At 47.1% G+C, this 22,798-nt stretch overlaps 1 protein-coding gene and 1 non-coding gene across 2 annotated transcripts in view; both read right to left on the reverse strand.

Annotated features, from left to right (window-relative positions):
• Positions 1 to 21,309, reverse strand: part of PSMD9 (proteasome 26S subunit, non-ATPase 9) — a 29,624-nt gene extending 8,315 nt beyond the window's left edge. Inside the window, exons 1-4 of the mRNA XM_033220328.1 lie at positions 21,044 to 21,309; positions 14,573 to 14,675; positions 9,852 to 10,063; positions 7,062 to 7,163 (exon numbers count right to left, since the gene is read on the reverse strand). Of these exons, the coding sequence (XP_033076219.1) occupies positions 7,062 to 7,163; positions 9,852 to 10,063; positions 14,573 to 14,675; positions 21,044 to 21,181 (555 nt within the window). The 5' untranslated portion in view covers positions 21,182 to 21,309. The remainder of the gene's footprint in view (positions 1 to 7,061; positions 7,164 to 9,851; positions 10,064 to 14,572; positions 14,676 to 21,043) is intronic.
• LOC117091210 lies at positions 1,153 to 1,213 on the reverse strand. The gene has a single exon (XR_004440318.1). It is a non-coding gene; the product is annotated as a U7 small nuclear RNA (small nuclear RNA).
• Positions 21,310 to 22,798: the final 1,489 nt, after the last annotated feature.

Raw genomic sequence — 22,798 nt, forward strand, 5'->3', positions numbered from 1 at the left:
AAAAAAAAAGCAGTGGCTGTAGACACACGCACCCACGTGTGGAAACTGTGAGGGACATACTCATGTTCTTCCAGTTCTGTCAATGACACCCCTGGGCAGGCTGAAAACCTGGAGCCCTCCTTGACACACTCCATCAGGTTAAGGCCCATGGATTTTACATCCTAAATGTCTCTCTGATTGGCCCCTTCCTCCACCCCATTTGTCACAGCCACCATCCTCTCTTGACTGACTGCTACAGCTCTGTTACCCTCCAATCTGTTCTCTACTTAACATCCAGAGAAGGCTTCTTACCCCTGTCACACCCCAACCTGGAACTATGCGGTGGCTCCCTTCCGCACCTCAGGAAAAATACAGAACAATCTTTACTAAGGACCACAGGCCTGACCTTAACACCTCCCCGCCTCGCCTCCTCCCTTCTCTCCATTCTGCTCGGGGCTCCACCCTCGTCTGAGTTCTTTGATCCTCCCACCCCAGGGCCTAAGAAGGATTTTCTCCCTGCCAGCTTTCCCCCAACCAGAGAAACTTCTATACACGTCTGAAGGTCACTTCCTGAGGAACACTCCTTCAATCCCAAACCAAATCAGGGCCCCATGATTGACTCTCTGAGCTTCGTAACACTCTTCCTTCCTAACACTTCTCAGTGTTCATCATTATACAGCTGTGATTATTTGATTAAGGCCTGGCTCCCCCACCAAAGCACTCCCAAGGCAAGGACGCTATTTGTTTCATTCCCCATTACAGCTCCAGTACCTTGCCCAGGACCCAGCATGTGCAGTGGAAGGCACTAAGGAAGGGAGAGACACAGGACTTTTTAAAAAATTATTTTGGGGTCAGGCACAGTGGCTCATGCCTATAATCCCAGCACTTTGAGAGGCCGAAGCAGGTGGATCACCTGAGGTCAGGAGTTAGAGACCAGCCTGACCCACACGGAGAAACTCCATCTCTACTAAAAATACAAAATTAGCCAGGCTTGGTGGTGCATGCCTGTAATCCCTGCTACTCGGGAGGCTGAGGCAGGAGAATCGCTTGAACCCAGCAGGCAGAGGTTGCAGTGAGCCAAGATCGCCATTGCACTCCAGTGTGGGCAGCAAGAGTGGTGGAAACTCTGTCTCAAAAATAAAAAATAAAAAATAAAAAATTATTTTGGGAGGAGGGGGCATTTCCAGTGATGAGCAGAAAACCTGGTAGACAAATTCTTAGAGCTATAACACTAGGACTTTTATTTGTAAATACAACTGCACTATGTGATTTTAAGGATAAATGTGTATTTTATTTATTTGAGACAGGGTCTCACTCTGTCATCTAGGCTGCAGTGTAGTGGGGTGACCTTGGCTTACTGTACCCTTGAACTCCTGGGGTCAAGTGTTCCTCCTGTCTCAGCCTCCAGAGCAGCTGGGGTTACAGGCACATGCTACCATGCTTGACTAATTTTTTAAAAATATTTTTTAAATATTTTGGGGAGAGACAGTCTCGCAATATTGCCCAATATTGTCTCAAACTCCTGGCCTCAAGTGATCCTCCCGCCTTGGCCTCCCAAAGTGTTGGGAATACAGGCAGGAGCCACTGCAACCAGCCTATTTTTATCACTGAGACATCATTTGCATACAATAAAATTCACCATTTTAAAATATACAATTAAGTTAGTTTTAGTATATTCAGAGTTCACTATATTCAATGTATTTAGTATAAACAACCACCACTATCTAATTCTGGATCATTTTCACCACCCAAAAGAAATCTCTTATCCATCAACAGTCACTTACATTTTTTTAAAGATTTTTTTCCTCTTGAAACTGTATGCATTTGATCTAGAAATACCATCTGCAGAAAGTTCGTTAAAGAAGGCTGGGTGTCGGGAGGCAGAGGTTGCAGTGAGCTGAGATAGCACCACTGCACTCCATCCTGGGTGACAGAGCAAGACTCCATCTCCGGGGAAAAAAAAAAAGGTGGGGGGTGCTGGGCACAGTGGCTCATGCCTGTAATCCCAGCACTTTGGGAGGTCAAGGCAGGTGGATCATCTGAGGTCAGGAGTTCAAGACCAGCCTGGCCAACATGGTGAAACCCCATCTCTGCTAAAAATACAAAAAATTAGCTGGGCGTGGTGATGGGCGCCTATAATCCCAGTTACTACGGAAGGCTGAGGCAGGAGAATCGCTTGAACCTGGGAGGCGGAGGTTGCAGTGAGCTGAGATCATGCCATTGCATTTCAGCCTAGGCAACAAGAGAAAAACTGTCTCAAAAAAATAAAAAAAGAAATAGAAATGGATCTGCAAGAGTGTTAATCTTCACAAAACTGCAAACTATCTAAATGTCTCACAACAGAACACTGTGAGGTTGTTTTTTGTGTTTTTTTTGTGTTTTTTTTTTTGACACAGAGCTTCACTCTGTCACCCAGGCTGGGGTGCAGTGGCGTGATCTCAGCTCACTGCAACCTCTGCCTCCTGGGTTTAAGCGATTCTCCTGCCTCAGCCTCCCAAGTAGCTGAGGAGTGCCAACACACTTGGCTAATTTTTTTTTTTTTGAGATGGAGTCTCGCTCTGTGGCCCAGGCCAGAGTGCAGTGACGTGATCTCAGCTCACTACAACCTCCGCCTCCCAGGTTCAAGTGCTTCTCCTGCCTCGGCAGCCCAAGTAGCTGGGACTACAGGCACGTACCACCACACCTGGCTAATTTTTTTTTTTTTTTTTGTATTTTTAGTAGAGATGGGGCTTCACCATGTTGGGCAGGATGGTCTCGATCTCTTGACCTTGTGATCTGCCCACTTTGGCCTCTTAAAGTGCTGGGATTACAGGTGTGAGCCACCATGCCTGGCCTAATTTTTTATTTTTAGTAGAGATGGGGTTTCACCATGTTGACCAGGCTGGTCTCAAACTCCTGACCTCAGGTCAGGTGATCCACTTGCCTCGGCCTCCCAAAGTGCTGGGATTACAGGCATGAGCCACCGCGCTAGGCAAGGTTTTTTTTTTGAGACGGAGTCTCGCTCTGTCGCTCAAGCTGGAGTGCAGTGGCCGGATCTCAGCTCACTGCAAGTTCTGCCTCCCGGGTTCACGCCATTCTCCTGCCTCAGCCTCCCGAGTAGCTGGGACTACAGGCGCCCGCCACCTCGCCCGGCTAGTTTTTTGTACTTTTTAGTAGAGACGGGGTTTCACCGTGTTCGCCAGGATGGTCTCGATCTCCTGACCTCGTGATCCGCCCGCCTCGGCCTCCCAAAGTGCTGGGATTACAGGCTTGAGCCACCGCGCCCAGCCAGCAAGGTTTTTTTTTTTCTTGACTCACAAAACAGATTCTTGATTCTCCAGCTGAACTCAGCCCTAAGGGGATGAGGCTGAAGCCAGGCAGGCCCTACTCACAACACGCGACCTTCTCCATCCTCCAGCCCACCAAGACAGCTCAGCTTTTATCCAATGACATCTTGGAATTCCCCGAGAAATTTCACATGAAGAAAAAATTCGTTTTGCTTAAAATTGAATAACTGCTTTTATAAAGAAGGATTTATAGGCCTACAAGGAAGCTGAGAATACATTTAACTGGAAAAGACAGATTAAAAACCAGCATCTCTTCTCAGTAAGGACAAAAAACTGGAAACAACCTAAACATCCCTCACTAGTAAGTGGAAAAATAATCTGTGGTCTAGCTACTCCTTGGAGTATTACTTAGTAATCAAAAGGAACAAATTAGGCCAGGGATGGTGGCTCACACCTGTAATTTTGTATTTTTAGTAGAGATACACTTTGGGAGGCCAAGGCAGGTGGATGACCTGAGGTCAGGAGTTCAAGACCAGACTGGCCAACATGGTGAAACCCCCATTTCTACTAAAAATACAAAATTAGCCAGGCATAGTGGCAGGCACCTATAATCCCAGCTACTAGGGAGGCTGAGGCAGGAGAATTGCTTGAACCCGGGAAGCAGAGGATGCAGTAAGCTGAGATTGTGCCACTGCACTCCAGTCTGGGTAACAGAGTGAGACTCTATCTCCAAAAAAAAAAAAAAAAAAAGAGAAATGAATTACAGATCCACACAAGAGACAGAAGTCTCAGAATCCACTGTGCTGAGTGAAGAACATCAGACTCAAAAGGCAATATATTGTGTGTTTTTTTTCTCTTTGACATTCTGGAAGTTGACGGGGAGGGATTAACTACAAAGAAGCCTGAGGCAATTTTTACAGGGTGATGGAATGCTCTCCACCTTCATGGTGGTGGCAATGACATATTACATACATTTGTGAAAACTCACGGGAATGGCCAGGTACAGTGGCTCACTCCTGTAATCCCAACACTTTGGGAGGGAGGTGGGTGAATCACCTGAGGTTAGGAGTTCAAGACCAGCCTGGCCAACATGGTGAAACCCTGTCTCTACTAAAAATTTTAAAAAATTAGCTGGGTGTGGTGGTGGGCGCCTATAATCCCCGCTACTTAGGAGACTGAGGCTGGAGAATCACTTAAATCCGGGAGGCAGAGGTTGCAGTGAGCCGAGATCATGCCACTGCACTCCAGACTGGGCAAAAGAGCAAAACTCAATCTCAAAAAAAAAAAAAAGAAAAGAAAACTCAGCTGGGTGCGGTGGCTCACACCTGTAATCCCAGCCAGCACTTTGGGAGGCCGAGGCGGGTGGATCACAAGGTCAGGAGATTGAGACCATCCTGGCTAACACGGTGAAACCCCGTCTCTACTAAAAATACAAAAAAATTAGCTGGGCGTGGTGGCGGGTGCGTATAATCCCAGAGCTTTGGGAGGCCGAGGTGGACAGATCACGAGGTCAGGTGATTGAGACCATCCTGGCTAACATGGTGAAACCCTGTCTCTACTAAAAAAAACAAAAAATTAGCTGGGCATGGTGGCACACACCTGTAGTCCCAGCTACTCGGGAGGCAGAGGCAGGAGAATGGCGTGAACCCAGGAGGCAGAGCTTGCAGTAAGCCAAGATTGCACCATTGCACTCCAGCCTGGGCGACAGAGCAAGACTCCATCTAAAAAAAAAAGAAAACTCACGGGACTGTACACTGAAAAAGGTGGATCTTGGTGCAGGTAAATTACACCTTAATAATATTAAAATCAACTGGCAGCTCTGTGTACTTGTAGTCTTTCTGAAGGATACGTGGCTGGAAAGTGGCTGCCTCAGGAGGAGAGGTGATGAAAATGTACAATTGTGATGGCTGCACAATTCTGTGACTACACTAAAAACCACTTTAAATGGGTGAACTATGTAGTATGTGAATTAAATCTCAATAAAACTGTTGTAAAAATAATAAAAATAGGCAGGGCACAGTGGCTCACATCTGTAGTCCCAGCACTTTGGGAGGCCAGTTCGAGACCAGCCTGGCCAACATGGTGAAACCTCATCTCTACTAAAAATACAAAAATTAGCCAGGCGTGGTGGAGTGTGCCTATAATCCCAGCTACCCAGGAGGCTGAGGCAGGAGAATCACTTGAACGTGGGAGGCAGAGGTTGCAGTGAGGCAAGATCGCACCACTGCACTCCAGCCTGGGTGACAGAGTGAGACTCCATCTCAAATAAAAATAAAAATAAAAATAAATAATAATAATAATAAATTTCAGATAGACTAAAGGAAAAACAAAAATGAAACAATAAAAGAATTAAAAGCTTTTTTTTTTTTTTTTTTTGAGATGGAGTCTTGCTCTATCGCCCAGGCTGGAGTGCAATGGCGTGATTTTGGCTCACTGCAAGCTCCGCCTCCCGGGTTCAAGGGATTCTCCTTCCTCAGCCTCCCAAGTAGCTGGGACTACAGGCGTGTGCCATCACGCCCGGCTAATTTTTTGGTTTTTTAGTAGAGACGGGATTTCACCATGTTAGCTAGGATGGTCTCAATCACCTGACCTCGTGATCTGCCCACCTCGGCCTCCCAAAGCTCTGGGATTACAGGCGTGAGCCACCGTGCCTGGCTAAGAATTTATTTAAAAAAAAAAAAAAAATTCATTTAAGCAGACACAAAACGCAAGAGCCATAAGCAAAAAAACTGATAAATTTCACAAAATCATTTTAAACATCCATACAAGTTACAGATTTGAGGACAGTATCGGTGCAGAAACGATGGCCTGACCACTAGCAGGGGCACAGGCAACTGCGAGCCACCTCCTGACCTGACCTGGCCTGGCCTGCACTGCTGTGTTACAAGTAGATGAACCATGCAGCTGAGCAGGAGTCAAAAAATCCAGAACTGTTGGGTTAACTGGAGACTTCATTTGGGAACCAAAAACTTTAGTTAATAATTTTCCTGGGCTTTGCCACAATGTCATTCCTGAAAAGTGTGGATCTCTGCTACAAAACAACAACAACAATTCCAGCCTGGACAACATAGCAAGACCCCACCTCTACAAAATATAAAAAAATTAGCCAGTGACGTAGCTATGATGGCACCACCACACTCCAGCCTGGGTGACAGAGCATGGCCCTGTCTTTAAAAAAAAGAAAAGAAAAGAGCTCTAAGAAACCTTGTTAAATGAAAACAGAGACAGGATAGAGGAGAGGGGAATTTGGGTTAGGGTAGCCAGGAAAGGCCCCCGGAGAGCATGTCACCAGTGTAAAACAGAAGGAGGATGAAGAGGAAGAGCATTCCAGGCAGAAGGAATAGCAAGTGTAAAGGCCTTGAATGGGGCTATGCTGAGCAACACCATGAAGGCAGCAGTCCAGGGCCTCAGCAACACTTCCAGCAACTCCAGGACTATAGACCAGAGGCCGTGTGCTATGACCTGAATGTCTGTGGCCCCCTGAAATTCATATGTTGAAATCCTAACCATCAATGTGATGGTATTAGGGGTGGGGCCTCTGCGAGGTGATCAGGTCATGAGAGGTGAAGCCCCAACTGGGATTAGTGCCCCTATACAAGAGCTCCCAGGGTTCCTGTGAGGACACAACAAGAAGGCACCACCTAGGAGCTGGGAAGCAAGCCCTCCTCAGACACCAAATTGGCTGGTGCCTTGATCTTGGACTTCCCTGCCTCCAGAGCTGTGAAAAATGAACTTCTGTTGTGTGTAAACCACCTAGCCTATGTCATGCTGTTAGAGAAGCCCAAACAGACCAAGATACCAGGTAGCCCCACTCACCCCCTCACTGTGCTGCACCACACTGCCAATGTTATGAAGTGACTGGAAATTCTGGGTGTTCACAGAGCCGAACTCCACAATCTCATCATCCACTTGCAGACCCTGGAAAGGGAAGGAAAAATGGAAAATCAGGCTAGAGGTTCAGTGTGCTCCTGGTGTTCTCTAACCTTCAATACCCAATTTCATGTCAAGGTCACAGGTTTGTTTTCTACAGGGTAGGCTCAGAACAAAGAGGTCAGGGATGTAGACACCTCATGCAGGAAGGGGCAGTGGCTAATGGGGCCACCTCCTCCTTGGGTTCCTGTGAGGGCAGCTCTAGTAAAGATGACCAGGTCTGCCCAATGTCTGAGAGCTGGCAATTACCAGACACTGTGAAGGCCTTGAGGAGCATGGGAAAGACCAAATGCTGCTCTCTGGGGTCCTAACCCAGGTTCAACGGCAAGAGAAGGCAAGCCAGGCTGGGCCCATTTTATTCAGTGGTCAACATTTAGACAAGACATTTGCCCTACAAGCCCTCAGACAAGCAGCCGCAGGCACAGGGTGGACCCAAGACTAGAGTGACACTCTTGTTCTAGGTCCTAAGAACACAGATGACCACTCATCCACCCCTTTAACAAATATTTGTTGTGGGCCAAATGGCACTGGGGTAGATGCTGTAGACGGGGTAGTGAATGAGACGGAACTTCTGTGTAACTTACAGACTTGTGATCATTAAAGAAGACTGGTAGGACCAGGGTTTAGGACCCCATTCCACCTGTCAGGAACTATGTGTCCTGACACAAGTTACTTCAGGTCTGTGAGGCTTTTCCTCGAGGATGAAATGAGTAAAGATTAGGACCTACCCCAGAAGTGGCTGTGGAATTATATTTAACTACATCTCCACAAAAAAAAAACGTATAAGAATGTTCACAGCAACACTCTTCATAATAGCCAAAAAGTGGTAACAATCCAAATGCCCATTAACTGACAAATGGATAAATAAAATATGAGATATCCAGGTAGTGGACTATTATTTGGCCGTAAAAAGGAATGAAGGGCCAGGCATGGCAGCTCATGCCTGTAATTCCAGCACTTTGGGAGGCCGAGGCAGGAGGATCGCTTGAAGCCGGGAGTTCAAGACCAGCCTGGGCAACATAGTGAGAACTCATCTCTAAAAAAAAAAAGGAAATAAAAAATTAACCAGGCATGGTGGCAATGTGCCTACAGTCCTAGCTGCTTGGGAGGCGGAAGCAGGAGGATCACTTGACTCTGCGAGTTTGAGATTGCAGTGAGCTATGATGGCACCATGGCACTCAAGTCTGGGTGACAGAGTGAGACCCTGTCTGTAAACAAATGAAGCACTGATCCATGATGCAATATGGATGACTTGAAAATATGCTAAGTGAAAGAAGCCAGTCATAAAAGGTCACATATTATATGATTCCACTTAGAGGAAATGCCCAGAATAGACAAATCCAGAGAGACAGAAAGTAGATAACTGGGTGCAGGGAGCTGGGGGATTGGAAAGTGATGGCAAATCACTATAGAGTTTCTTTACAGGAACAATGTTCTGAAATTGATTATGGCTGGGCATAGTGGCTCATGCCTATAATCCCAGCATTTTGGGAGGCTAAGATGATAGAATCACTTGAGCCCAGGAGGTAGAGACCAACCTACACAACACAGTGAAACCCCCCCTTTTTTTTTTTTTAGACAGAGTCTCGCTCTGTCACCAGGCTGGAGTGTAGTGACACGATCTCCGCCCACTGCAACCTCCACCTCCCAGGTTCATGAGATTCTCCTGCCTCAGCCTCCCGAGTAGCTGGGATTACAGGCACATGCCACCACACCCGGCATTTTTAGTAGAGATGGGGTTTCGCCATGTTGGCCAGGCTGGTCTTGAACTCCTGACGTCAGATGATCATCCACCTAAGCTTCCCAAAGTGCTGGGATTACAGACGTGAGCCACCACACCCAGCTGAAAATTTTTTAAATAGAAATAAAATTGATTGTGGTGATGCATAGCTCTGTGATATATCAAAAAACACTAAACTATATACACACTTTAAATGGGTAATTTTTTTTTTTGAGACAGTCTCACTCTGTTGCCCAGGCTGGAGTGCAGTGGCATGATTTTCATATTTTTAGTAGAGACGGGGTTTCATCATGTTGGCCAGGTTGGTCTCGAACTCCTGACCTCAAGTGATCCACCGGCCTTGGCCTCCCAATGTGCTAGGATTACAGGCGTGAGCCTGTAATTTTTTTTAAGACAAGGTCTCACTCTGTCACCCAGGCTGGAGTGCAGTGGCACAGTCATAGCTCACTGCAACCTCGACTTCCTGAGCTCAAGTGATCCTCCCACCTCAGCTTTCCAAGTAGCCTCAGCCTTCTCAAATGTTGGGATTACAGGCATGAGCCACTGTGCCCAGCCTAATTTTTTTTTAACACACCACATAACATGCATAACTCATTTGGCAGGATGCCATTCTCATTTTCATCATTCAGTGCCCAGCTAAAATGAGCCCCAAGAGGAGATCCTCTCCCTCTCTTGGGACATTTATCATCTTCTGTCACTGGGAACAGGTCACTCCCCCACCAATGTAGTGGGCAGCCAGGGCTGACCTCTCTCTAAAACTCTGCCCCCAGCACCGGGCTGGATACACAGCAGGCCTCACTCAGTGTTTATTAAATGAGTAACTGAACTCAGCACCGCAGCATGGAGACAACTGGTCTGTCTTTCCACACCCCTGAAGGCTACCTGACCCACAGTGTCCCCTGGGCATGGACTTGAGTGGCCAACCCCTGGATTACCGCGATGCTGGCTGGGGAGCCAGGGCTGATGCTGTTCACTTTGGCGAAGGCTTGTGGAGGGCCCTGGCTCTCACTCTGGTCCAGTTTGCGATTCATGGCCTCTTTGTGGGCCTCAGCCATGTCCCGGGCCTGCTTCTCCTTGTCACGAGCGTGCAGCTGGTGCAGGGCCTCCTCCACCTGCTTCATCACCGCCTTGTGATCATTCTGCAGGCCTGGGATGAGAACCACACATCAGGGGCCAAGGAAGACAGCGGAGGACACAAGACTCCTACATTCATTCACTTAAGAGTTAACAAGTGCTTACTACATGCCATACATGGAGCTAGAGGCGAAGAGGAGTCTCTGACCAAGACAGAGGACATTCCCTCTTGGAGTATTCAGTCCTGCAAGGAGCAGCTCCAGAATAAGTAATTACAGTAACATCTGATGACTGCAGGGAGGCCTGGCCAGCAGGAAAGTCTGCCCTTGCTAATCTAGGAGATGAGGGAAGGCTTCCTGAAGGCAGTGCTGTCTCGGGTGAGCCCTGAGAGGTAAGCAGAAGGAAGGTAACGTCCAGCTGAATCCATAGGCATGAACTCAAAGGCATATGAGGGGCTGGCACTGTGGTCATATGAATGAATGACTCAGGCTGGGTGTAATCAAGATTTCACTTTTCTCTGAAATCCTCTAGAAGGAAAAATGCGGCATAAGCCAGGCACAGTGGCTCACGCCTGTAATCTCAGCACTTTGGGAGGCCGAGGCAAGAGGATCGCAAGGTTAAGAGATAGAGATGACCTAGCCAACATGGTGAAACCCCATCTCTACTAAAAAATACAAAAATGAGCTGGATGTGGTGGTATGTGCCCGTAATCCCAGCCACTTGGGAGGCTGAAGCAGGAGAATTGCTTGAACTCGGGAGGCAGAGGTTGCAGTGAGCCGAGATGGTGCCACTGCCCTCCAGCCTGGCAACAAAGCGACACTTAGTCTCAAAAAAAAAAAAAAAATGCTGTGTAAGCCTAGTAATCCTGGAGACACTCAATCCAGGAGAGGGAGCCCACAGGGAGGTGGCCAAAGGGCACCCCTGCTGCAGGGCTCTTGCCAATTGGTGGGGTTTGGGAGGAAGAGCCCATGCCATGAAATCTTTGATTTTTCCAGAAAAGCTGAAAATTGGGATGTCTGAAGTGAAATTCTCTGATTTTTCAGTACAGACAGCTAATTCAAAATGTTGTGAACCACCATGGTAATCTGCAGGCCACGCCAGCACAGCAGCTGGTATTTTGATACCCTGTGCCTGTCAGTGGGCTTGCCATACTACCTGACATGCCTCCTCTGCCACTGTCACTTTGGAGCAAAGGTGAGACCCTCAGTCATTAAGGGATTCAAGTTCTCAACCCAGAGGAGCAGATGTGGGAAAAGAACCCAGATCTGAACAAGTGGAGACACGTACCTGGGAGGCAGACTTACATAACACACGCGCACTTTCACTAGAAAAGCCCTGCCCTGATGAGAGGTCCACAGCATCCCTGGAATCTGCAATGCCTGGCACACAGGAATTGCTCAATACACAGCTACTGGGGAATGGAGCAAATGACTATTTACAACATATTACAATTCTAATCAAAATGTTACTGAAAGGGTTTTTTTCAGTACAAAATGTTTCTGCAGTGTATTTCAAAACACAAATTTGCAATTACAAACATACCATATTAATATAAGCTGTTGGCCGGGCGCGATGGCTCACGGCTATAATCCCAGCATTTTGTGAAGCTGAGGCAGGCAGATCACCTGAGGTCAAGAGTTCAAAACCAGCCTGGCCAACATGGTGAAATCCTGTCTCTACTAAAATATAAAAATTAGCCGGGCTTGATGATGGATGCTTGTAATTCTAGCTACTTGGGAGGCTGAGACGGGAGAATCATTTGAACCCGGGAGACGGTGGGTGCATTGAGTGAGTCGAGATCGTGCCACTGCACTCCAGCCTAGGCAGCTAAGTGAGATTCCATCTCAAAAAAAAAGAAAAATTAGTCAGGTGTGGTGGTAGGCGCCTATAATCCCAGCTACTCGGGAGGCTGAGGCCAGAGAATCACTTGAACCTGGGAGGTGGAGGTTGCAGTGAGCATATTTTGCATATATACATATGTGTGTGTATACATAAATATATACACACACATATGTATATATACACACATGCATGTGTATAAAATATATATGTATATATGTATAACGCATATGTATGTATTATGTATATATAACATGTATATATGTTAACATGTATATATTATATATACACATATGTACATTATATATACACATATGTATATTTTACATATATACACATATATGTATTTTACATACACACATGTATTTTATATATAAACACATATATGTGTATATATTATATATATGTATATATGCTGTTAACAACACAGGAGACTACATACAGAAGCCAAAGGACCTCCGCATTATTTTCCAATTTTTTTTTTTTTTTTGAGACAGAGTTTCGCTCTTGTTGCCCAGGCTGGAGTGCAATGGCACAATCTCAGCTCACCGCAACCTCCACCTCCTGGATTCAAGCGATTCTCCTGCCTCAGCCTCTTGAGTAGCTGGGATTACAGGTTCGCACCACCATGCCCAGCTAATTCTGTACTTTCAGTAGAGACGGTGTTTTTCCATGTTGGCCAGGTTAGTCTCGAACTCCCGACCTCAGGTGATCTGCCCACGTCGGCCTCCCAAAGTGCTGGGATTACAGGCGTGAGTCACTGTGCCAGGCCATTATTTTCCAATTTGTATGTAAATCTATAACTGTTCTTAAAAAAAGTTATTTTGGGCCGGGCGTGGTGGCTCAAGCCTGTAATCCCAGCACTTTAGGAGGCCGAGACGGGCGGATCACGAGGTCAGGAGATCGAGACCATCCTGGCTAACACGGTGAAACCCCGTCTCTACTAAAAAAAACTACAAAAAACTAGCCGGGTGAGGTGGCGGCGCCTGTAGTCCCAGCTACTCGGGAGGCTGAGGCAGGAGAATGGCGTGAACCCGGGAGGTGGAGCTTGCAGTGAGCTGAGATCCGGCCACTGCACTCCAGCCTGGGTGACAGAGCGAGACTCTGTCTCAAAAAAAAAAAAAAAAAAAAGTTATTTTGTACAATAAAATAAACTTGTGAGAATAGATATTCTTTTTTTTTTTTTTTGAGACAGAGTTTTGTTTGCTGTGTCACCCAGGGTGGAGTGCAGTGGTGCTCTCTCGGCTCACTGCAACCTCCGCCTACTGGGTTCAAGCGATTCTCCTGTCTCAGCCTCCCGAGTAGCTGGAATTACAGGCATGTGCCACCACATCCAGCTAATTTTTGTATTTTTAGTAGAGGCAGTATTTCACCATGTTGGTCAGGCTAGTCTCAAACTCCTGACCTCAGGTGATCTGCCCGCCTTGGCCTCCCAAAGTGCTGGGATAACAGGCATGAGCCACCGCACCTGGCCAAGAACAGATTTTTCAAAAAAAGACCAATAAGGAATTGCTCAGATTTTTTTTTTTTGAGATGGTCTCTTGCTCTGTCACCCGGGAGGTGGAGGTTGCAGTGAGCCAAGATCGTGCCACTGCACTCCAATCTGGGTGACACAGTGAGACTCTGTCTCAAAAAATAAATAAATAAATAAGATGTGAGGCAGATGGAATCAAGATTCAAATAGATTAAAGAGGAGTTAGTAAGTGAAAAATGTGGAGGATAAATGCTAATAGGACTCTGTGGTGGAGACAGTTGCCTACCTATGGCTGAGTGGATAACGGCCTCCAACACATCCACATCCTAGCCCCTAGAACCTGGGAATATGCCATCTTACATGGCAAATGGGGCTCTGAAGATGTGATTAAGGACCTTAAGATAAGGACATGATCCTGGATTATCCAGGTAGACCTGGTGTCATCACAGAGGTCTTTATAGGTGCAAGAGGGAGGCAGGAGAATGAGAGACAGAGATGTGATGACAGAATCAGAGTGAGGGAAATGCGATTGCCAGCTTTGTAGATGGACAAAGCCATGAGCCAAGGACAGTGGGCAGCCTTTGGAAACCAGAAAAGACCAGGAAACAGGTTCTCCCCTAGATCCTCCAGAAGGAGCCAGCCCTGCCAACACCTTGATTTTAGTCAGTGAGACCCATCTGGACTTCTTATCTCCAGTTACTAAGTCTGTGGTCATTTGTTATGGCAGAAACAGAAAACAAATATACTATCCAATCTGTACTCTCTCCTAGCTCTTTAATTAAAAACAAATTATGCCTGTAATCCCAGCACCTTGGAAGGCCGAGGCAGGAGGACCACTTGAGTCCAGGAGTTCAAGACTCACCTGGGCCACTTAGCAAGACTTGTCTCTACTAAAAAAAAATTAGCCAGGCACAGTGACACACGCCTATAGTCCCAGCTACATGGGAGGCTGAGGCAGGAGGATCACTTGGAGCCTGGGGAGTTGAGACTGTAGTGAGTCATGTTAGCGCCACTGCACTCCAGCGTGGAAGACAGAGCAAGACCCTGGCTCATAAAAAAAAAAAAAAGAGAGAGAGAGAAAATGAAACCAGAAATATAGAAGCTTAGAGTCTAGCCCATTCCCTTAGTTCTCAGTCCTTGGAGGGGAATAAGATAATCCCATCAAGGCAGAAGAGAAGGCAGTGGATAATACAGATACTTGGTTTTATTTGTATGCCTTTAACACCTCCCACCACAAGGTGGGGAAAGTCCTCTAAGAGGGCCACTCACATATGATGTTGTGCCGGGCGGTGCGGACTTGGTACAGGTCCACGTCTGACCGGGGGTAGCCCTCACAGTCCACCAGCGGCTCGTTCATCCCAATGCCTTTTTGCTGGAGGAAAGAAATGTGGTTAAAAGGTGCTCATGGGTGTAATGTCCCCAGGATGTCTTTCCCCAGACCCTTCTCTGAAGTCATAATAAAGGTGACAGTATCAGTGCCACATACCGATCACTTAGACCCTATTCATGTCCTTAGACTCTATTCATGTCCTCACAACTACCCTGGGGTGGGCACTGCGTCTTTCATTTTTTATTTATTTTTATTTTTTATTTTTTATTTTTTTTGAGATGGAGTCTCGCTCTGTCGCCCAGGCAGTGCAGTGGCTGGATCTCGGCTCACTGCAAGCTCCGCCTCCTGGGTTTTCGCCATTCTCCTGCCTCAGCCTCCCGAGTAGCTGGGACTACAGGCACCCGCCACCTTGCCCAGCTAGTTTTTTGTATTTTTTAGTAGAGACGGGGCTTCACCGTGTTAGCCAGGATGGTCTCGATCTCCTGACCTTGTGATCCGCCCATCTCGGCCTCCCAAAGTGCTGGGATTACAGGCTTGAGCCACAGGGCCCGGCCTCATTTTTTGTTTTTAATGCAAGTAATGCATGAATCCATTCTTTTTTGAAGTTAAAACAGTGCCGATAAAACCAAAGACTCCTTTGAGCATCATCCCCAAGGCCAGCCTCTTCCTCCCCTCTTTCAGACCCTCCTTCCCACAGGTGGCTGACACCTGGCTGCTGGCCCTGGAGGCTAGAGGGGAGTGAGAATTCCAAACAGCATCCAGCTGTGGCAGGGATTTGAGTCTTCTGAAAATAAAAAGATCTAAAAGGCCTTTCCAAGAAGGAAACAGTGGTAGCATCAGCTGCCTCCGGGGAGAGGAACTGGGTGGCTGGGTGACAGGGCAGGGAGAGAGAAGCTCCACTTTACATCCCTCTGTAGGTTTTGAATTTTGCCTATGGGAATGTATCTCTATTCAAAACAACCCCCCCCGCCCTTTTTTTTTTTTTTTTTAACATTTTAAAGACATGAGTTAGAGGAGAGTACACAAAAGCAGTGAAACTAGTGGCATGGTTCAGGGGAGGGGCTCTGCAGTTGGTTAGACTTTAATTTGAATCTCAATTCTGCCACATACAAGCTGGACATCCTTAGCTGAGACCTTCTCTCTAAGCCTCAGCTTCCTCAATTATAAAATGGGAATAAGAGCACTCGCCTCCCTCCCCACCTGCTGCAAGAACTAATGAGCTGACCCGCAGAGTACTCAGCACAGTGCACATGCATACACAGCATAGTGGGTTCAAGATGGTCCCCAAAAACAGATAACCACATGCTAACCTCCAAAACCTGTAAATATGACTTTATTTGAAAAAGAGTCTTTATAGATGTAATTATGTTAAAGATCTCGAGATAAGCTCATCTGGTGGCTGGTGTCCTCATAAAAGAAAGGCAGAGGTAGGTGTGGGACAGAGAAACAGGAGAAAGGCCATGTGAAGATGCAGGCAGAGGTTCAAGTGACACAGCTGTAAGCCAAGGACTGCCGATAGCCACCAGAGGCTGGGAGAAAGGCCTAGAAGCTTCTCTTTCAGAGCCTATAGAAGGAGCCAACCCTGCTGACATCTTGATTTCAGACTTCTGGCCTCCAGAGCTGGGACAGAGTAAATTCCTGTTTTAAGTCACCAACTCTGTGGTGTTATGGTGGCCCCAGAAAACGACTATGCACAGTCATAGTCATAAACAGTGGCTATAAGGATTAGTCAGTCCAGGGACAAGTTGCCAGTGTACACAGGCACTGAGAAGAGGGATTCCGTTCACTTTGCTCCCTTTCTCTCTGGAAGCCTCCGGGTTACACCCAAACCTACTGTCCACTGTGCAAGGAGATAGTTCTCCATACTCCCCTAACACAGGATTCACCATGACACTGCAGAAATGCTCCAGGGGCTAAAAACCTATATCTGCTCCTGCCTTCCCACAGTGATTAAGAGTTAACCAGCCTTTGAGAATCAATGTCACATTGGATAATGCTTCTCAAAGGGTGGGATCCATAACACTGGCAGCTCACACACAGGGCATTAAATAACCCTGAATCAAAAATACATATTCCTTTCCCAATTCTCTTCAATCCTTCAATTGTCAAGGCAAAAGTGTCCATTTGGTGCTGGTCTTTGCAACACCCCAGTTACTTGCTATCTCTAGGACCCTCCATTTTTATAAGTTTTATTGAGATATAATTCAGATACCATATAACTGACCCATGTAAACTGTAAAAGTTAACGGCTTTTGTGTGTGTTTGTTTGTTTTGAGACAAGATCTCCTTCTGTTGACCAGGCTGGGGTACAGTGGTGTATTCATAGCTCACTGCAGCCTTGAACTCCTGGGTTCAAGCGATCCGCCTCAGCCTCCTAAGTAGCTAGGACCACAGGTACATGTCACCACACCTGGCTAATTTTTAATTTTTTTGTTTTAAGACAGAGTCTTGTTCTGTCGCCCAGGCTGGAGTACAGTGGTGCGATCTCGACTCACTGCAAGCTCTGCCTCCCAGGTTCACGCCATTCTCCTGCCTCAGTCTCCCGGGAGTAGCTGGGACTACAAGTGCCCGCCACCACGCCCAGCTAATTTTTTTGTATTTTTAGTAGAGACGGGGTTTCACCGTGTTAGCCAGGATGGTCTCGATCTCCTAACCTCATGATCCGCCCGCCTCGGCCTCCCAAAGTGCTGGGATTACAGGCGTGAGCCACCGCACCAAGCCTTTAATTTTTAATTTTGTAAAGATAGGTTCTCACTGTGTTGCCCAGGCTAGTCTCAAACCCCTGGCCTCAAGTGATCCTCCTGCCTCAGACTCCCAAAGTCCTGGGATTACAGGCATAAGCCACCACGCCTGGCCACTGATCATTTTTATTAATCATATTTTCTTTGGAGAAATGTTTATTCAGATCCTTTCCCTGTCTTCTAATTGGTTCCTTTTTTATTATTGAGTTATAAGAGCTCTTACTATAGCCTAGATACTATCCTTTTATCAGACAAATGATAATGCAAATATTTTCTCCTATTCTGGAGCTTATCTTTTCACTTTCTTTACTAAGACCTTTGAAACACAGTTTTAAATGTTGAAGTTCAACTTACCATTTTTTCTTTTGTAGCTTGTGTTTTTGGTGCCATATCTAAAAAGGCTTTGCCTAATCCAAGGTCACGAAGATTTACTCTTATGTTTTATTTTATAGTTTAGATTTATAGTTTATAGTTTTGGCTGCCCACTTTTTTTTTTTTCTGAGATGGAGTCTGTCACCCAGGCTGGAGTGTCATGGTGCAGTCTTGATTCACTGTAACCTCCACCTCCCAGGTTCAAGCGATTCTCCTGCATCAGCTTCCCAAGTAGCTGGGATTACAGGTGTGTACCACCATGCCTGGCTCATTTTTGTATTTTTAGTAGAGACGGGGTTTCACCACATTGGCCAGGCTGGTCTCGAACCACTGACCTCAAATGACCTGCATGCCTCGGCCTTCCAAAGTGCTGAGATTAAAGTCGTGAGCCACCATGCCCGGCCTTTTTTTTTTTTTTTTTTAAGAGACAGCATCTCACTCTGTCACCCAAAAGGGAGTGCAGTGGTACAATTATAGCTCACTGCAGCCTCAAATCAACATCCAGGACTCAAGCAATCCTCCTGCCTCAGCCGCCCAAGTAGCTGGGACTACAGGCATGCACCACCATGCACAACTAATTTAAAAACATCTTTTATTTGTAGAGGCACAGTCTCTCTATGCTACCAAGGCTGGTATTGAACTTCTGGCCTCAAGTGATCCTTCCACCTTGGCCACTCAAATAATGAGCCACTGTACCCAAACCCACTTTTTTTCTTTTTTTCTTTTTCTTTTTTTGAGACAGAGTCTCGCTCTGTCGCCCAGGCTGGAGTGCAGTGGCAGGATCTCAGCTCACTGCAACCTCCACCTCCCGGGTTCGAGTGATTCTCCTGCCTCAGCCTCCCAAGTAGCTGGGACTACAGGCATGCGCCATCACACCTGGCTAATTTTTGTATTTTTAGTAGAGTCGGGATTTCACCATGTTGGCAAGGCTGGTCTCAAACTCCTGACCTCAGGTGATCCGCCTGCCTCAGTCTCCCAAAGTATTGGGATTACAGGTGTGAGGCACCACACCCAGCCCAAACCCACTTTTTAAAAACAAACAGAGCAGGGTTTCAGGCTGAAAGCCTTCAGCAAGCAACAGCAGTCAGCCAGAAGCAACTAACGTGCCATATCAACCTGCAAAGCATCTGACCTTATATTTAAGAGAAAAGATTCTCATTTTCCATATGTAGCCGAGTTTTGAAATTTTCTTTCAAAATACATTTATGGGCAAGGCACTGTGGCTCATGCCTATAACCCCAACACTTTGGGAGGCAGAGGCAGGAGGACTGCTTGAGCCCAGGAGTTTGAGATGGGTCTGAGCAACAGAGCAAGACCCCGTAGCTACAAAAAATACAAAAATTAGCTGGGCATGGTGGCATGTACCTGCAGTCTCAGCTACTTGGGAGGCTGAGGTAGGAGGATCGCTTGAGCCCAGGAGGTTGAGGCTGCAGTGAGCCAAGATGGTGCCACTGAACTCCAGCCTGGGCAACAGAGCAAGACCCTGTCTCAATAATAATAATAATAATACATTTATATAAGATTAAAAGTAATCTATTTAAATAAAAATATAAAAGGAATAACAGTACAAGTGGTATATGCATATAGTATCCTGCATGTGGTAGAAAATAAACTAAAGTTTGAGAAATTGCTGGTAATTTGCTTGAAAGCACAGGTTCTGAATGTAACAGACCTGAGGTCTGAATCCCACTTTGAGCATATAGTCAGTACCCAGTGAAATGATTCTCCGGCCCTACGTATGAAACTTCATCTTATGGCCAGAGGCAGTGGCTCACACCTGTAATCCCAGCACTTGGGAAGGCCGAGGTGGGCGGATCACCTGAGGTCAGGAGTTCAACACCGGCATGACCAACATGGTGAAACCCCGTCTCTACTTAAAATACAAAATTAGCGGCCGGGCGCGGTGGCTCAAGCCTGTAATCCCAGCACTTTGGGAGGCCGAGACGGGCAGATCACGAGGTCAAGAGATCGAGACCATCCTGGCTAACACGGTGAAACCCCGTCTCTACTAAAAATACAAAAACTAGCCGGGCGAGGTGGCGGGCGCCTGTAGTCCCAGCTACTCGGGAGGCTGAGGCAGGAGAATGGCGTAAACCCGGGAGGCGGAGCTTGCAGTGAGCTGAGATCCGGCCACTGCACTCCAGCCTGGGCGACAGAGCGAGACTCCGTCTCAACAAAAAAAAAAAAAAAAAAATACAAAATTAGCCTGGCGTACTAGCCGGCGCCTGTAATCCCTACTACTCAGGAGGCTGAGGCAGGAGAATCATATGAACCTGGGAGGCGGAGGCTGCAGTGAGCCGAGATTAAGCCACTGCACTCCAGCCTGGGTGACAAAGAGGGGCTCCGTCTCAAACCAAAAAAAAAAAAAAAACTTCCTTTACATCACCTAAAATGCATTCCATCCCACCCTACGTGGGCATAATTAATTGAATCTTCCTCTGCGAACTGATTTGTGATTTTATACTAGGTGGCATAAGAAAATCTGCATCAGCTTTTGAGCCAGACCCATCGCTGCGAATTCCAACCTGTATGACCTTAGATAGGCGTTTGCCCCACTCTGGGCCTCAGTTTCCTCCTTATGCAATAAGGATGAGCCTTATTTGTCACTCCAAGTCCGGTCCTTAGACCTCTAGCATCAGCATTGCTGGAAGTTGACTACAAATGCAGAATCTGATCCCTTGCCTCAAACAAAATCTTCATTTTAATAAGATCCCTAGGTAATTCACATACACACTTAAGTTTAAGAAGTTATGATGCAATCAGCAAATGCCAGGTGCAGTAGCTCACGCCTGTAATCCCAGCACTTTGAAAGGCCGAGGCTCCCGCCTCAAGGATCGCTTGAGGCCAAGAGTTCGATACCAACCTGGGCAACAGAGCGAGACTCTGTCTTTACAAAAAATACAAAATTAAGATAAGGCAGTCAGCGAAGCACATGACAGCTGTTCAATCACCAAGTAACACCTGTTTCCCCCTCCCTAAAATGGAGAAAGTAACAGCATCCATCTCAAAGGGTTCTTGCGAGGATTAAATGAACTCAACAATGCACAGCACTTAAACCAGCGCCTAGCACACAGTAGGGCTCCATAAACGCTTGCTGGATATCAATATAGCTAACTGTTAAGTTACTAAGGTTCTTTGCCTGCCTTGTGCCGACAGAGGCCGCACTTGCGGCGACTTGGGCCTCCCAGGGAGAAGATCCATTGCGGAGCGCTCAAGTTGAGGCGGCCCTGGCTTACCAGTCCTCCAGAGACGGGGGGCCGGGTTAGGCGACCTGGGGCGCCCCGAACCCACACTCACGCTTTCTAGCACGTCATAGTTGGCCTTGATCTGCGCCTCTATCTCCTCCTTGCGCCGCATCAGCTCCTGGACATCGCTGACAGTCACGGCGCCGGCCTGCGAGGAGGCTCCGCTCTGCCGCGCTTCCTCGTCAGACATAGCGAACCTCGGGCCGCGATTCCACACACCAGGCTCCCCGGCTACGGACGACGCCCCAGTAGACTGTAACTACGGCTCCGCCCATGGGCCAAAACACCACAGCCGTCCGCGAGCGCGACAACAGGCAAGGGGTGGGGCTTGGGGACGGAGCTGGGTCACCGGAAGCCGCGCCCTGCCGGAACACGTGCGCCTGTGGTGACCCGGCAGGAGTAGCGTCGGCAGCAATGGATCCCCACGTAGGTGCACACCAACGCTAGGGGATGATCTCGCGTCAGCTGACTCATTTTCTTTCCTCACTCGTGCAACAGACATTTATTGAGCGCCTACTGTATGGATGGATACTGTACGCCAGAGAACCGCTGCGTGGCGCTCCAATTCAGTTTTTCACATCCACACAGCCGTGGAGGATTTACAAAATACATTAAGGTTCCTTATCCCTCACTTTACATATCCGATATGCCTGAGTACAAACCCCGTATCTTGCCACTTAACGGCAATCTGTGTGATCCTAGGTCACTACTTTGCTTCTCTAAGCTTCAGTTTCCTCATCTGTAAAATGGGCAGTAATTGATAGCAGCTCGCATAGAGCTGTCCTTCTGCTAACAAATATTCGTGGAATGCTTCCTATAAGCCATATACTGTTGAAAGTGCTGGATGTTCCTGTTAAGGCCTCTATAAATTGCAGTGATGATAATAACGGTAACAGTGTTTATTTATTGATACTTATAATGTGCCAGACGCTGTTCTAAGTGCCTTACATATATTAATTCAACAACATCATGAAGCTAGATTATTACCTCCCAGTGTGACAGCTGAGAAAACCGTCTCAATAACCGATTTACCCAACTAGCAAAATGTGAGGCCAAAATTCCAACCCAGCTTAACTAAACGATCAACTTTGATATCTAACCATGTGCCTCTAATATTCTGTCTTGAAAAGGGCTTAACGGTCATCTGTGTAGTATTCAAACATGTTTGCCCTGAATCTAATCATTGGAAAACAGACATATCCAAAAGAAGGGACATGCTTCAAAACAACTGGCTTGAAAACTTCAAAAAAAGTTAATGTTGTGAAATACACATGGGGGATGAGGGGTGGGGGAAGGGAAAGGAGGCGGATATGCAATTACCAAGGTTTAAGAAAACTAAAGATGTGCATTGGCCGGGCGCGGTGGCTCAAGCCTGTAATCCCAGCACTTTGGGAGGCCGAGACGGGCGGATCACGAGGTCAGGAGATCGAGACCATCCTGGCTAACACGGTGAAACCCCGTCTCTACTAAAAAATACAAAAAAATTAGCCGGGCGAGGTGGCGGGCGCCTGTAGTCCCAGCTACTCGGGAGGCTGAGGCAGGAGAATGGCGTGAACCCGGGAGGCGGAGCTTGCCGTGAGCTGAGATCCGGCCACTGCACTCCAGCCTGGGCGGCAGAGCCAGACTCCGTCTCAAAAAAAAAAAAAAAAAAAAAAAAAAAGATGTGCATCAACTAATGCAATGGGCTAGGTATGGTGGGGCTCATGCCTGTAATCCCAGCACTTTGGGAGGTGGGAGTTCAAGACCAGCCTCACCAACATGGTGAAACCCTGTCTCTACCAAAAATATAAAAAACTAGCCGGGTGTG

Source organism: Trachypithecus francoisi, unplaced genomic scaffold (genome assembly GCF_009764315.1).
Source record: "Trachypithecus francoisi isolate TF-2019V2 unplaced genomic scaffold, Tfra_2.0 Lachesis_group11, whole genome shotgun sequence".
NCBI lineage: Eukaryota > Metazoa > Chordata > Mammalia > Primates > Cercopithecidae > Trachypithecus > Trachypithecus francoisi.